Genomic DNA, 16076 nt, shown 5'->3' on the forward strand with positions numbered 1-16076 from the left:
GTACTTTGATGGCTGCATAGTGTGGTGTGTTATATGGACATTCCATAACTGTTTCATTTCCCTATATACTTTTGGTCGCTTAGGTTATTTCTAATATTTTGTCCTTAGAAACTGAAGATCAGTAACTAGAAACCTCACTTAAATTGGATGTGGGAGGGCCTGCGGGGGCGCTGGCAGGCGCCAGCACTCCCTGCCAGTTACCGCCCACGGGAGGCTGCTTTCCTACCGAAGACGGAGGGGCTTTTCCTTGCCTGGCTGCCACTCAGCCAATGGAAAGCCACTTCCAACTGCTCCTTTTCTCCAACCGACTGTTGACAGCAGCCCCCCCTTTTCCCCTCCTTTCCTCTCCCCGGACTTGCACATTCCCAAGGGCAATTCTTTGTTGTTCTCAAATAAACCCATTTGCTGGCTGTTTAGGGTCCACAAAACTGCTGCAGTGAACAACCATATATCCAGTGTCCACTGCAGCATTGTTTGTAATGGCAAAATGTTACAAACAACGTGTATGTAATATATCGACATACATATAATTTGTCTGTCTTTGTACTATTTTGCTTATATTTTTGTACAACAGAAGCGGTGGTGTGGGTCATAGGGTTTGCACATTTAAAAGTGCCAGATAAGTGCTGTATTGATACAAAGAAGTGATATGACTTTCATAGTTGCTATATATGAAACCTCCATTTCCCATAGTATCTCCAGTATTACAATCATTTTAATTTTTGTCAATTGATAGAAATGGCATCTTTAAAAAAAATTTTTTTTAAATAAATTTTATTGGGGAACAGTGTGTTTTTCCAGGGCCCATCACCTCCAGTTGTGGAGGGCGCAGCTCAGATCTAAGTTCATTTGTTGTTTTCAATCTTTAGTTGCAGCCTACCATCCCATGCGGGAATTGAACCGGCAACCTTGTTGTTGAGAGCTGGCGTGCTCTAACCAGCTGAGCCACCTAGCTGCCTCAGAATTTATCCTTTTAATTTGCATGTTTTATTTCGCTTTTGACTAGGTTGTGCATAGACATGAACGTTTATAGTTTACCCTCCCACCGTTTCCCAGCCCCAATTTAGTTCCTCTCTCCAGAGGTAAACAATATTACCAGTTTTTAATATATCCTCCTACAAGTATTTTATGCATATAAACAAATTCATATAATATACTTTTCTTATTAATTGGCATGTCAGTTTTACCACATGTGCAAAGGATTGTATAGAAAAAAATCTGTATATACAGAAGGTTATTTCTGGATTTTCTTTTTAAAAAATCCTGTCTTTATGTATCAAGTTTCTTTTTGCCTCTTGGTGTCATGTGACCTTCACTGCAGTGTTCCGTGGTGGTGGTAATCTAAGTCCTTTGGGTCTTCCCATCTGGAACAGAAAAAAACACAAACTTTTAATGTTTCACCATTTAGTATGATGATTGCTTAGGTTTCTGTTAGGCCATCCCTAACCAAATTAAGGTAGTTCCTTCTGTTCCTAGTTTGCTAACTTTGTTTTTTAATCATGGTGGGTGGTGAATTTTATTCAATGCATTTTCAGCATCTGTTGAGAAGGTTATATATACTTTTTCTCCCTTAGTATCTGTTAATATAGAAAATTGCTTTGATAGATTTTATGATAGTAATAGTAAACCATCTTTTCATTCCTAGAATAAGCCCTCTTTGGTTATGATACACATTTCCTCTGTTATCCTTCTCTTTGTATAGCAAGAATTATCTGTAACATGAAGGTTCAATAAATATGGCATAAAATCATTTGAGCCTGTTGGTATTATTTTTATCGTTGTTATTTTTGGTAAGAGATATTTGACAAGTCTTTTTTTTTTTTTTTAAAGATTTTATTGGGGAAGGGGAACAGGACTTTATTGGGGAACAGTGTGTACTTCCAGGCCTTTTTTCCCAGTCAAATTGTTGTCCTTTCAATCTTAGTTGTGGAGGGTGACGTTCAGCTTCAAGTTGTTGTCCTTTCAGTCTTAGTTGTGGAGGAAGCAGCTCAGCTCCAGGTCCAGTTGCCATTGTTAGTTGTGGGGGGCACAGCCCACCATCCCTTGTGGGAGTCGAACCGCCAACCTTGTGGTTGAGAGGATGTGCTCCAACCAACTGAGCCATCTGGGAGCTCAGTGGCAGCTCAGCTCAAGGTGCCGTGTTCAATCTTAGTTGCAGGGGGCAGAGCCCACCATCCCTTGCGGGACTCGAGTAGTTGAACCGGCAGCCTTGTGGTTGAGAGCCCACTGGCCCATGTGGGAATTGAACCGGCAGCCTTCGGAGTTAGGAGCACGGAGCTCCAACCACCTGAGCCATTCGGCCAGCCCCAACAAGTCTTGTTTTTTAATTTACATTTCTTTGATACTCAGTGGTAACTAATTTTTCTAAAAGTAAATCTTAAAAGTTCCTTGGTTCTTTCTTCTCTGCCCTCTAAATGTTAATATACTTCAGAGTTCTGTTCATTATTACTCATCATACGTACTTAGTCGGAGATATTAGAGACATTGATGTTGCTCGGCACAGTGCTGAGAACTAGATGAATGAAACAGACACGACCCCTATCTTCCAGGAACTTCCCTCCGTACTCCTAGATTCTTTTCCTTCCTGTCTGGCTTCCCCACTGCTAACAGTCATGATTAGGGAAAAGAGGAGAACCAAACTTAGGTCCTCGTCCCTTTGCTTAAGATCTCTGTTGACTCCAGCTTCCTGCCTGGGAGCTGGACGTAGCATCCAAGGGTCTTCTCAGTGTGGCTCGGCCGCCTGTGAGCTCATCTCCTGCCCTTCTCTCTCATACCCTGCTGGACACACCAGCACACTGTATACCCAGTAATCCCTGTTCTTTCCTGACTCTGTCTTTACACGTTTTGTTTCCTCTAGCCAGAATGCTTGTTTCTGCTTGGCAAATTCCTGCTAGTCCTTCAGGGCACTCTAAAAAGGTACTTTTTGAAAATTCTCCTAGAGAGAGTTCAAATCCCATAGCTCTCCTCATAGATCTGCCCTAGAACTTAGGCAGTTCTATGATGATGACCTACTTATACATCTGTCTCCATATTTAAATGACTGTAAACTACTCAGAACGGGGCCTGTGTCTCTAAACTGTGTCTCCCTAGCAGCTGTTACGCGCTTAGCACTGAGTAGGCCCTCAGCACATACTTGTGGATGAATGACTGGTGCCTTGAAGGGGGGCTGTCCTGGGAGGTTGCCGGAGAGGAAGTGACTGAACTGGAGCCACATGTGCTTGAACAGTCTGTCTGTCTTCTCCCTTCCCCCCAAGATTTCTTTTTTCATGGTGGGTGTGAGAACATAGACTTAGAGAATTATATATTTATTAGTATTTTTCTGTTGACTTTAATTTTGAAATTATTAAAAACAGAAAACAGCTGTGCAGGATGATGAGATTATGGGCGATCTTTTTCCCTTTTGCAGATTTCCTTAATACATTGTTTCATAACGTGATATAATTAGAAATTTCTCTTAAAACCTTTCCCTTCCCAGATACAGTAAAACCCTATTTAAGAAAGCATTGGCTCTTTTAAGATCACATTTAAGAAAAGGTAAAATTTTCCTGATAAAAATAAAAATATCTGCAAAAAACCAGTAAATAGTAATTCAAAAGAACTAAGTTTATTGACATACCTGGCCTGATAACAAAGGGCTAATGGAAAGATTGTAGTTTTCAGTTTAAAAATTCAACAAATCTTACCTTGCTGCATCCTAGCAAGCGAGTGTACGGTAGCTTATGTTCCGTTTCCTAGTGTCTTGATACAGACTGAAGGGATTAACAGACATAACAAGGCAACAATTCACTATGAAGGAAGGATGGGAACAGGCATAAGAGAAAGGTAGCTTTACTAGTTAGTGCATTTCTCCCTGAAATTAGTGGGGAAATGGCATGTTTCCTGAAACACAGAAACAGCCTCAAATTTGGTGAAAAGCAGACAGTGTGGCTCATATTGCACCACTTTTCCTTACTTAGGTATTCAGTGCAGGGTGACAGATGGCATTTTTTGCGTGGTGTTTGTCCTGCACCAAGTTTTTTCTTTATTATGGTGAGAAATACTCTCTAGTCGGTGTGATGCTGTTAAAAGGACTTGTGCTCAGGATGGCAGTGCTAATTCCCAGAGCTGCCAGTTCGTCTGAAAGCAGGGACAAAAGGATTTGAAGATGGGAGCATGGGTGTCCGTCCTTCTGGAGCCACCTTTTGTACTGCCACAGAGCCTGGATGAGGAGGACTTATTCCTTTAGACACTTGTAGTTTGCAGATTACCATATATTGGAAATTTCTAATTGAAACTTACCCTTTTGGATAAAATGGATGAGAGAGATGGAATTGCTATAGGCTAATGAGAAACAACAGAGGTCACTTGATTCTGAGGAACTCTTATATCTCTGTTGATAGAAGTTTCAGTGTGAAGTGACTGGAGTAAAGAAGAAAGAAAATGAACACCCACTCAGATACTACCTACACACGCCAGGTACTGAGATGAATGCTTTTCTCTCCTTTGTCACTTTTAAGCGTTATTTTTCAGATGAGGAAATTGAGGTTCAGAGAGGTTAAATGACTGCGCAAGTATCACACAGCAGTGAGTGAGAGGATGGGTTCTTTCTGCTTCCTGCGGTGAGGTCGCTGATATCCCAGGAGTTTATTTCAAGAACATGTTTGTCGTGGGTCTGGCTCTTCCACACTCTCCCACGTTTTCTTGGAATACAGGCGTTAAGGTACCACTTATGGAACTGAGAACACAGGACTTAAGGCACCACCCGTGGAGCTGAGACCACAATTAAGGCACCACCCGTGGAACGGAGAACACAGTGAAGGCATCACCCGTGGAACGGAGAACACAGTGAAGGCACCACCCGTGGAACGGAGAACACAGTGAAGGCACCACCCGTGGAACGGAGAACACAGTGAAGGCACCACCCGTGGAACTGAGAACACAGGTGTTAAGGTTACACGACACAGGCGTTAAGGTACCACCTGTGGACCTGAGAACACAGGCGTTAAGGTACCGCCCATGGAGCTGAGAACACAGGCGTTAAGGTACCGCCCATGGAGCTGAGAACACAGGTGTTAAGGTACCGCCCGTGGAGCTGAGAACACAGTTAAGGCACCACTGTGGAACTGAGAACACAGGCGTTAAGGTACCACCCATGGACCTGAGAACACAGGCGTGAAGGTACCGCCCGTGGACCTGAGAACACAGGCGTGAAGGTACCACACGTGGACCTGAGAACACAGGTGTTAAGGTACCGCCCGAGGACCTGAGAACACAGGCTTTAAGGTACCGCCCGTGGAGCTGAGAACACAGTTAAGGCACCACCGTGGAACTGAGAACACAGGCGTTAAGGTCCCACCTGTGGAACGGAGCATGTGAGCACATTTTTCTTGACCTTTTGTGTGGCCGGCCTTGTGCCTAAAGCTCATCTCAAAATTGTAGCTGACTTGGGAGTTTGATGTAATACGAAGACTATTACGTTACTATTTTATTATCTCTTACACCGTATTTCAACACCAGTGTGGATGGTGTCCAGGGTGTAATAATCCACTTACTTGACAGATTTCTCAGCCGCGTTTTATCAGGTTCTCAGTGCCTTACTCTTCGTGGTTGTGTCAAGAAACTTGTTTTATCTGTTTAAATCTGATTGTGGGAGACGTATTTAATTACAGTAAGCTTGAAATAAATCTTCCCTGCACCTCAAAGTCTGCTTGAGGAGGGCTGTAAGTGGTGATGGTAGTTTTCCTGGGCATCAGTTCAGACCTTTTCCCAAAGGAAGACCAAAGTTTGACCTGTGACTACTCCTGAGCTGCCAGGCGTTAACAACTGCGGTTACGCAGAAGTCTAAAGAGATTCAAACCATTGACCTTGAAGAATTTTGTAAACTGTGACTCATCTTTTGGCTCATCCTTTCTTGCACCAGGAAATACACTGAATATTAATTTAAGGAATTTCAGTTATCCCTTATGAAGAGTGTGTTGTTCATTAAAATATGGAGGACTTGTTTTTCTGGTAACCAACAGGACTACAAATTGGTCTATGCTCAGTGGTTGTGCCAAATTCATGTGTAAACGGGGAGATCTGATCAACTGTGTAGGGAAAGGCTGTAGAAGGGGAGACCTTCCTTTATGAATTCTTTCCGAGGTCCCTCTCTTGCAGCAGAGGCGTGGGGACATGCAGGAGGATGAATCTGAGGCTGAACGTAGCAGGTGGTGTGTGTGTGTATTTGTATCTGGAAATATCACAGCACTGTTTACAGTACACGGACTTGAAGTGCAAGACCTGGTCAGGCCAAACCAGGAGGAATTGTTCCCTTGCTTGAAGCCAAGAATAACATCCTGACCAGCAGGGGACAGAGGTCAGTTCAAGGCAGCAGCTCTGGGGAGCTATAGGACATTAAGAACCTTGAAGGAACTGAGTTGAAGAAGAAGGAAGCCAGTATGTACTTTGAAGGAAGTGCTGTGAAACGTGTGTCTCTTATTGGGGCATGGCTCATTTATAAAAAATGAAAAATCGTCATAACAGTTGGATATGTGATTAATTCATATTACCTCCTGGTTATTTAACGGTATTTGCCCATCCTGCCTCATATTGATTTGTCTGTTTATTGTTTTTATTAGAAAAGGGGGAAAGTATGTTCTAATATTCTGGTGTTTTATTCAATAACCAGCTTCAGAAACGCCCAAGAGAGGGATGGATTTAAAAGACGATATGTTAATTAAAAGACAAATACCCTTTATTAAATCTCCTGGGGAACTTCCGGACTGGCTGAAGTCTCATTTGTGGGATCTTTCTGTCCCCACTTTTCTTTTCCCTTTGGTCTTCCCTAATACTGATGCTGGCCACTCACCCCACAGAGGCAGTTCACACTGTTTTTGGGGGTAGCATTCTAAGTTTGTCCTGTTGTCTTCGCTGGTGCTGATTTTTCTAGTCTGACTTCAACTGCTTCTGGGCCAAAGTGATCCTCTGAAAGCTTTTCTTCATGGCTTTTATTTCTTGGCTCTTTTTATGCACTTTGCCTGATTAGTTTTGCTGGTTTTCTCCTTTTCCAGTGTTCTAAGTTATATTGTCTCATGTGGAAGGTTTTAAAGCTTAGGTGCAGCTTCAGGCCTCTTAGATTTTACTCTGGTTTTTAAAGTGCCTTTTTCCTTTCCTAGAAATCTGGGGGTGAACCAGGTGCTCTGAAGGCAGGTGTTGCTATCAGTCCTAGAAACCTAGTTTGCTCCTTGTTTAAACACATCTCTAACAATTGGATTGTATATACAAAGTCCGACTTGTTGCCAAGACTCGGGTGGGTCATTGCAGGTCGATGGTGTTACCTTTTATCCCCTTGGTTTTCAATAGAAAATTTAGAGGCAAAGAGAGAACTACATTGTCCATGGTCACTTAGTAGGTTGGTGTTATACCTTTGGAAGCAAACCTCATTTTTGTATTCCTTATACTTCTTAGCACAGCTATTAACAAATAGTTAATAAATATATAATCGTTTAATAAATACATCTTAACTATTGGTTGATCAGTTAAATTTCATAGTTCTTATCAAGTTGATCACATTTTGGACCAACATGTGAAAGGCTTCTGGATGGAAGGGACTGAATAGCCTTATGTAGAGAGTATTTAGCAACTTAGAGTACACATGCAAAAAATTCTCACCTAAATCCTTTTTTTATTTTTTATTTTTTTTTATTGGGGAATATTGGAGAACAGTGTGTTTCTCCAGGGCCCATCAGCTCCAAGTCGTTGTCCTTCAATCTAGTTGTGGAGGGCGCAGCTCAGCTCCAAGTCCAGTGGCCGTTTTCAATCTTAGTTGCAGGGGGCGCAGCCACCATCCCACGCGGGAATTGAACCGGCAGCCTTGTTGAGAGCTCGCGCTCTAACCAGCTGAGCCATCTGGCTGCCCTGTGAATCCTATTTTTAATGAAGCAGCAGAAGTGTGGGTTGGCTGAGTGGAAACTGGGCATAAATGTAAGGAGAAATAGGGTGAGAGGAGAAAAGAGCATGAGTTAATCAAGAGACGAACAGTCATCTTGTCAGCTCCGGGTCAGACAGGGAAAAGGAAACTTCCCCCCCTCCCCCCAGTATTAGGCTGCCCACCACCCCTCTTTGCAAACCACTGTCCAGAGGGGCTGTTAATGATTTGGGGGCACTAGTGTCTGGTTTGGGGGCTGCCATGTGAAGCGTGAAGAGGTCCTGTGGGGTCAGTCAGCACAAAGAGCAGTTGTCCTTTCGATTTGTTCAGTTTGCAGCTCCCACAGAGCTAATTCCAACGCCACGACATTTTCTGATGGCTTTGCTGTGTCCAGTGGCTTTGGGGACCAGAGCGCAGCAGACCGCTGTACTGCGCTGCACATCACGCAATACACTTCTGAGGGTCGCGCTACCTTGTTTTTTTTCCTTAAAAAAAACAAAAATCTGCAATTTTTTTTAAATTTTTTTTTTCGGGAACTGAACCGGCGGCCTTCGGAGTTAGGGACTTGGAGCTCTAACCACTTGAGCCACCGGGCCAGATCTGCAATGTTTTTGCTGTGGGGCCATTAGTTTGCATCTCATTTGAGAGCCTTCAGTTTCTCTCCTTACCTGGCCTCACTGAGTTGTATGAATTTTCACTATTTCTGGTTTCAGATATGTTTCCAACTTTTGTCTTTCCCTGCCCCATGTAGTAAACTTTGGGTACAGACTTGCTGTGGGGAAAGGGTGATATTTTTTATTTCCTTGTTTGTTTCAGTACATATGTTCTCTACTTACTAATTATCCTTTCCTTTCTCTGTCAAACAGGCCACCAGACAGTTTCTGGAGGAGATTGACAAGTGGGGCGCGCAGTACAACGTCTCCCCTCTCTCCTGGCATGTGGCTGTGAAGTTTCTCATGGCCCGGAAGTTTGATGTGCTCCGTGCGGTGGAGTTGTTCCATTCCTACAGGGTGCGCGCCCGGGGTGGGCCAGGCCTGTGTGGCTGGGCTCTGTTGCTGTTTTCTCTGCCATACTCCATACACACAGTGGTTCTGAATGTTCTCCCCACTCCCATTACAAAAAAGTGGATCCATAGTCAAGAGTTCTACATTGGGGTCAGAGAGCCCTCCTAAAGAGATATAAAATCTCCCTAAATTTTTTTAAAAAGGAGCGGGGAGATAAGAAGCACTAAAATTAGTTTAAGGCTAAAGCCCACTCAGGCTTGTCTTGTGGGTTATCTTGTTCAGCAGTCATCCATTTAGTCAGCGTATTGTATACCTGCTGTGTTCCAGTTGCGGAGATCACTATTTAGAGAGAGCAAACAGTTATAGAGGTGTTGTGATAGGGCAGTACTGGCTTCTGGGGGAGCACATTTAGTGAGGAGAGTCAAGAAAGCCTTTCTGCAGGAAATGACTTATAAATTAAGATCTGAGGAGTGAGTAGGAGTCAGACAGGTAGGAACAAAAGCCCACAAAAGCATGGCAGAGAGAACAGCAAGTTCAGTTACCTGGAGGGAAACTGACCTGAGCAGAAATGCTGAGTGGGAGCAGGGACAAGACATTGAGCAGCAGAGGGAAGGGAAACAAGGCCAGATAAGGGGTGTCCACCTGCTTTTTCTTAGGGGCAGAGGAATTCATTGAAGATATACACAGCAGAGAGCCTTGATCAGGTTTGCATTATGGGAAGATTTTTCTCACTGTACTTTGGAGGATGGGTCAGAAGGGCTAAACTAGAGATAGACCAATTCAAAGGCTTTTGTACTTCTTGGGAAAGAGGATTGTGGTTTCCTTAAGCCCCGAGTCAAGGGGAGATAGATAGAAAGCAGGCAGATTCTAGAAGTAAAATCACTAGGACAGAGTTGCTTTAACTGGTACATGAGGAAGGAATCAAGGTTCCAGGTCTCTGCCTTGGGTGGGGCGTTCACTAATGTCAGAAGTGCTGAAGGGGTATAAGAGAGAAGGTCGCAAGCTCAGCTTGTCCATGTGAAGTTTGAAGAGCCATTGGGACATCCAAATAGACACGTTCTCTAAGCAGTTGGAATATGAGTTTAGGATTCAGAAAAGCAATCTGGGCTGCAAGTAGAGATGTCAGAGTAACAAAGTAGACCTGAATATTAGAGCCCTGAGAGTGGGTAAGGTCATGGGGGGGTGTAAGGAGTGGGAAGGTCTGTAGGGCAGAGTCTCCCTTCAGACCTTTTGCTTTCTTGGGTCCAGTATTGTTTTCAAAGTGGAATTTGAATGCTTTAGGTGAGGTATGCACTCCCGTGATCCCAGCACTGACGCTGTCTTCACTGGCTACCTTGCCCTGAGGGCATTGGAATTTGATTTTAGAGATGGATTGGGGAAAGTTATAAACAAAGGCCTCATTTGTTTCACTCACTAGCATGTTCCTAACACTTAGCTCAGTGCCCGGCACTACGAGTTACTCTACAAATATGTGCAGAATGAATAAATGAGTCAGTGGTGAATTGAGTGAGCACATGAATTTTTAAAAAGCCCACAAGTAAGGCTTAAAAGGAGTAGCTGGAGAAATAGCAAAACCAAGAGCGTATGCTCCATCAAAGATAGAGATTATCTCAGGAAGAAGGGAATGGGAGTGGTCAGCCTTGTCATGGAAGGAGGACTGAAAATGCCCACTGGAAATGCGTGCAGTGATGGGAAGGCCCTTCGGTATTTAGATTGGGAGGAAACGGGGTGCGGTAGGCCAGGCACCAGCGAGCTGCTGGCGAGTTTAGAATCTGGTCACGGAAATGGGGACGATGAGCTTTTGTGGCAGCTGTTGCTGGAGAGGCTGTTGAGAGGGGCGGCTCCTGTCTGTGATGTGGGGTGTCTGCTTCCAGACTTAGGGTATATATTTTAATATCCTGGTGCAGTGTCTGTGCTGCTGAGTGTTTAAGAACTCTGACCCTGCACACTAATGACACGTCAGTCTGTCTATAGAGTTAAGATTCTCACTGATTGAAAGGAAATATCCTACCTAACCTGGCTTTGGACAGGAATTCTGATAATGCTCAGCTGGCCTAGAAGGGTTACAAAGGAAGTTATGACTCAGTACAGTCCTTTACCTCTGAACATTGGTGATCACATAAAGCTGTCCTGGATATACAGTATTTTCATATTAATTCATCTTACGTGCTTTGTTTTTAGGAAACACGAAGGAAGGAAGGCATTGTGAAGCTGAAACCTCACGAGGAACCTCTCCGTTCTGAGATCCTTAGTGGAAAGTTCACCATCTTAGTGAGTCTTCGTGGACCCCACTTGTAATATCTCTTTATTCCCCTGGTAGTTGTTGTCCTCTGCACTTTGTTGCTGGATACCTTATCCTGAAGGAGAGAGTTCAACAGTAGTGAGCAGACATGAAACGGTAGTGCAGTTTGGCACACGGTTATTCCAGTAATAACTGAAATTACGGAGGATTCGTTGTACAGATTTAGTAAAGTTGCTTCAGTGGCCCGTTACAGTCATGACCTTTGGGATGGTACACAGTGTGTCAGAGCCTCTCTTACCTCATGGAATGTAGGCTGTCTCCCCTTGAGGTCATAGCCTTCCAGGTAAGTGTGCAATGGCTGGATTTGGTGGTTTCCCTGCTGCTGGTTTCTTTTGGTGTCCTATCTGGGAAGTTAGCTCCTCAGCCAACAGAGACCACCTTTAATGTCTCTGCAGTTGAAGAGTTCAGATGATGTGTTTTTTCCTAGCACAGAAATCTGGCCTGGGGGGACGCTGAGCATGATGCGTAGGAAGGCAGAACCGTCTTCCTTTTCTGGAGCAGTGGATACAAGTCAGAGGAGTCTTGCCAGTGCCGCTTCTCTTCATATCAAATCTGTCCAGGATTTAAGAACGCTTAGTGATTATTGGGATTTTCTGTTCGATTTCTAAATGTTTCTTGTTTCATTTGCTCTAGAATGTTCGGGACCCAACAGGAGCTTCCATCGCCCTCTTCACTGCCAGATTGCATCATCCCCACAAGTCAGTCCAACATGTGGTCCTTCAGGCTCTGTTCTACTTGCTAGACAGAGCTGTGGATAGGTGAGCATAGATTATCTCAGATGGTCTATATCCAGGGGGGAAAGTAACAGTCCTTGATTGGATTAAACTGAGCAGAGCCTTGACTATGTCCTCAGATGTTCCCTGGGCAGTGCTGTGTATAGAAAATGTCCGTGTCCTTAAGAGCTTGTTTCCAGGTACTCTTAAGGTGATGGTTTTCCTGTAGCTTTACCTGCTTTGCTATTTTCAGGCTCACAGAAGCTAGGAAGGTCAATTAAATAGCAATGCTCAGTGTACTGAGAATTCCTCACTGAGAGTGTGAGGAGGTGATCTGTGTGGGCTCTTCATGCTCATTCTTCCCTGAATGTTGATTTTCAAAACCCTCTGGGGCCTCAGTTTTCTTGTAAAATAAGAATAATGCCATTTACACAGAGGATTTTGTGAATCAACATTCAGGAGAGAAGAGTCCAAAAGTAGAAAGTTAAGCAAAATCCGAAGTGATCTGTAACCAATCTTATTTCATTGATAGCCCCTCACCCGTTCCCTACCCGCAATTATTTTGAAACAAATGTCAGGGACTGTGTTTTAAACTTCTTGGTGTTCCCAGTAGCATCCAGCTTGGGAATCAAATTCAGGAGAGAGGCAATTAATTCTGAGGGAATTAGCTATTATTTTGAACCTCATATTCTGTAAGAAAAGTAAAAATCTTACTGCATTTATATTTTTTTCATGTGCTTTCACAGGATGAGCAGTTTTCAGGAATATGGAACCTGCATCATTATGCATGATAGCTTTTTAAAAATTGAATTCTATTTTCCCTGACAGTGCCTTCTCTTTGTTTCAGCCCCCAGCCACAGGCTGAAACTGTGAGGGGAAAACTTATTAATTCGTTAAATTTGGCCTTGATGAGCTTGTGGAGAAATGGGAAGACTCTAGACCTTGGTAGTCTACTCAGTAGTTATGTCGTTTGTTTAACAGCATCTTTGATCTTGGTGAATCAGAGTCTCTGGAGTCTTAAAAAAAAGTCAAGATTTAGTACTAGCTGTCATACGTTAGAGGCCATTTGAAACTAGGTCTTTTAGAAAAACTTGGGTCTACCTCATAGTTAGGTATTTTTGAAATGCTACTTCGTGAGTGGGTGCTTCTCTCTTGGATTTTGTTGAAAGGATGAAGGTATGGAGGCTTCTAGGAAGTCATGCAAAAAAAAAATAGAATACAAAATAACATTGAGACCGCTGATTTCAGGATTGTTTTGTGCCCAAAATTTTTCTCAATTTTAAATACATGTAAAAACTGTTGCTGTCACTTGTGAATAGTTCAGTCAAATAATTTCTTCTGTGTACAGAAGCAAGTGCAGGTCTGGCTTGGTGGGAGAGTGGCTTTGGGCATTGGTGTTCCACAATTCATCTCATTTCTGACACTATCTACCTGGAGGTAGTAGCGTCAGTTCCCCCAGGTTAAGGGTCAGTCTTACAAGACTGCGCCCTCCCACCCCCTTCAGATGTCAGTGGCAAGTCCAGGTTGTCACCTGTGTTTGATGAATTTGATAGAATGTCTCATAGAACTCAGAAACATTTTACTTACTAGATTACTAGTTTATGACAAAATGATGTAACTCAGGAACAGCCAGATGGAAGGGACGTGTAAGGTGTCACAGTAAGCATAGCAGATACCAAAGGTAAATCATCTTTTTGTAAGACAAATGTTCAGGGAAATGGTTATTTTGGTCCCAGATATGTTCTGTACTCTGGGTCCCAGATGTGTCCCATACTTTTGTTTTTGCCCCAGACTTTTAACCTGCCCCATCCATTTTATTACTTAAATATTTTTATTGGTTGGTTTACAGCTTTGAAACTCAGAGGAACGGACTGGTATTTATCTATGACATGTGCGGTTCTAATTATGCCAACTTTGAGCTGGATCTGGGCAAGAAAGTCCTAAACCTGCTGAAGGTAAGGCTGTGAGAAGGCCCTCTCAACTCTCCTTCAATGGTTAGGATACTTTATTCTTTGGGAGATTTAGGAAGGATATAAATTTCAGACACTGTTTTGTTTAAAGGTCATCTGTAAATGATGACTAATATCTGCTTCCTCAGAACAAGCAATGGTCTGAAAAGTAAAGTGTGAAGAATTAAAATAAGAAATTCGTAGGAACATTCCAAATCATAAAGGTGGATGTCCCTTTCCTGGAGTTTTGTAGAGTAAGAATTAATGAAGGTGTAGGTATGGCCAGTGTCATGAAAAATGTCACCTGGCCAGTGACTTTCAGAATTTTTAACTTAATGTAGTCAGAAATACGTTTTACATTGCGACTTACTACACAAAAGTGTATGTTGTACACTTGCACATACATGTAGAGTTATATACATAGGCAAGGTTTTAGTCTCTTATCCAAAACTCTGAGGTCCAGAGGTGTTTTTTTAATATTTTGAAAACATTAATGTTTCTGCAATGAGATGTATTATTCATAATGAGTGCAGAAGAGTAAAGCCTATAACTAGCCTAGGGAATTTCAGATTATATTTTGCTGCCCTGTGAATTTTTGCACCAAACCTAACAAAAAAAGCTTTAGGTTTTCAGAGTTACTTAGATATCAGAATCTGTGGATAGGGCCGTGTATCTGTGTGTACATATTTATAAAACAAAAGAAAAAGGTTTCAAAAACAATAAAAGATCAATAACTTTGATCATTCCCGTTTATTTAGTATTTTTAAAATGTTAGTTATGACCTAGTAAATTAATTTCAGGACCCACTGAGTGACAACAGTTTGAAAAAATTCATCTCAGAGACTATGAAGTCTTTGTTCCAGGACTTCATGTGGGAGTACTGTGGAACTACATAGATTTCTAGAGGTGTCTATTTACTGTTACTGCTTTACAACAGGAAGTGTATAAGGAGGGTGTGTTGTTTTCTGGGACTTCCGTTGTCCATTCATCCTTATATTACTAAAATTCCTTGTGTTGCATATAACTGTAATTCATTTCTTTTTGTTGATGGTTGAAGAATTGTTACCTTTTTACTCATCCATTGATGAATATACCAGTTTATTCATCCACTGTTCTGTTGAGGGCTCCTTGGATTGTTTCCTGAGTTTTGCTGTTATGACCAGTGCAGCTGTGAGTTTTCTTACACTGGCCTTCGGTGCATGTGTGCAGGAGTGTGTGTAGGACAGTGTTTCTCGGCCACTTTTGTCATTATCGCTTCACTAAGGCACCTTTTTTAGACATTCCTCACAGTTCCTCTTTTAATGAAATTCTAATACCACAGAGGTACTGTATATATCCTTATGTACTGACTGTATGTCTGTGCTTTATACATAAAAAGGAGTGTGATTTTTTTCGCCCATTTCCCACTGTCCTCAAAACTAATTTCACCCCTTGGGGTGGTATCACCCTCATTGAGAATGCATGCTCTGGAGTATACATCTATGAGTAGAATGGCCAGGTCAGAAGGTCTATGAAGATTCAGCTTCATAGAATAGTGACATAAAATTGTTTTCCAAAGTGGTTGTACTCACCTGCCATGGGTAAAATTTCCATTGATCCACATCCTCTCCAATACGTGTCAGACTTCTTCATTTTTTTCCCTGTCAAGTGAGTATAAAATGGTGTCTTGTGGGGTAACTTGCATTTCTCTTGTGAGATTATCTCTTCGTATATTTATTTTTTGGCCGTATGTTTTCTGTAAAATGCTTATTTATGACTTTTACCCATTTTCCTATTGTTTTGTTCGTTTATGTAGTTTTTCATGTACTAATTCATTTATATATGTATTAATATATACTGGCTTAGTTTACAGCTTGTTGTTTTTTCACTTTTTATAAAGTCCTTTGGACCAACAGAAGTTCTTAATTTTAATATGGTTCAATGTGTCTGTATATTCTTTTCTGTATTTGCACCTGATAATGTATTTGTACCTTAAATTCTTCCTGATACCAAAGTCAGAAAAAATATGTTAACTATTATCCTTTTTTTACCACACTACCATTGATGCTATGTGTATTAATTTTTTTGATTTTTTTTTTTTTTTGTAAAATATACATAACAAAATGTACCATTTTTAAGTGTGCAGTCCAGTGGCATTGAGTACATTTACAATGTAACTACATGACTATCCATTTTCAGGACTATTTTGTCATCAAACAGAAACTCTGTGCCCATTAAACACTA

General features: G+C 42.1%; 1 protein-coding gene across 3 annotated transcripts in view; it reads left to right on the top strand.

Moving 5' to 3' along the window:
• PTPN9 (protein tyrosine phosphatase non-receptor type 9) overlaps window positions 1–16076 on the top strand; it is a 67227-nt gene that overhangs the window by 21621 nt on the left and 29530 nt on the right. For 2 of the 3 annotated variants that reach the window (XM_081048641.1, XM_081048643.1), the window contains exons 2-5: window positions 8752–8895; window positions 11071–11160; window positions 11825–11949; window positions 13754–13859. In XM_081048641.1, the coding sequence (XP_080904767.1) occupies window positions 8752–8895; window positions 11071–11160; window positions 11825–11949; window positions 13754–13859 (465 nt within the window). Of the gene's footprint in view, window positions 1–4381; window positions 4456–8751; window positions 8896–11070; window positions 11161–11824; window positions 11950–13753; window positions 13860–16076 lie in introns of those variants that run through there. The other variant, XM_081048642.1, reaches the window with a different exon arrangement.

Source organism: Rhinolophus hipposideros (assembly GCF_964194185.1).
Source record: "Rhinolophus hipposideros genome assembly, chromosome: 5".
In the NCBI taxonomy this organism is placed as follows: domain Eukaryota; kingdom Metazoa; phylum Chordata; class Mammalia; order Chiroptera; family Rhinolophidae; genus Rhinolophus; species Rhinolophus hipposideros.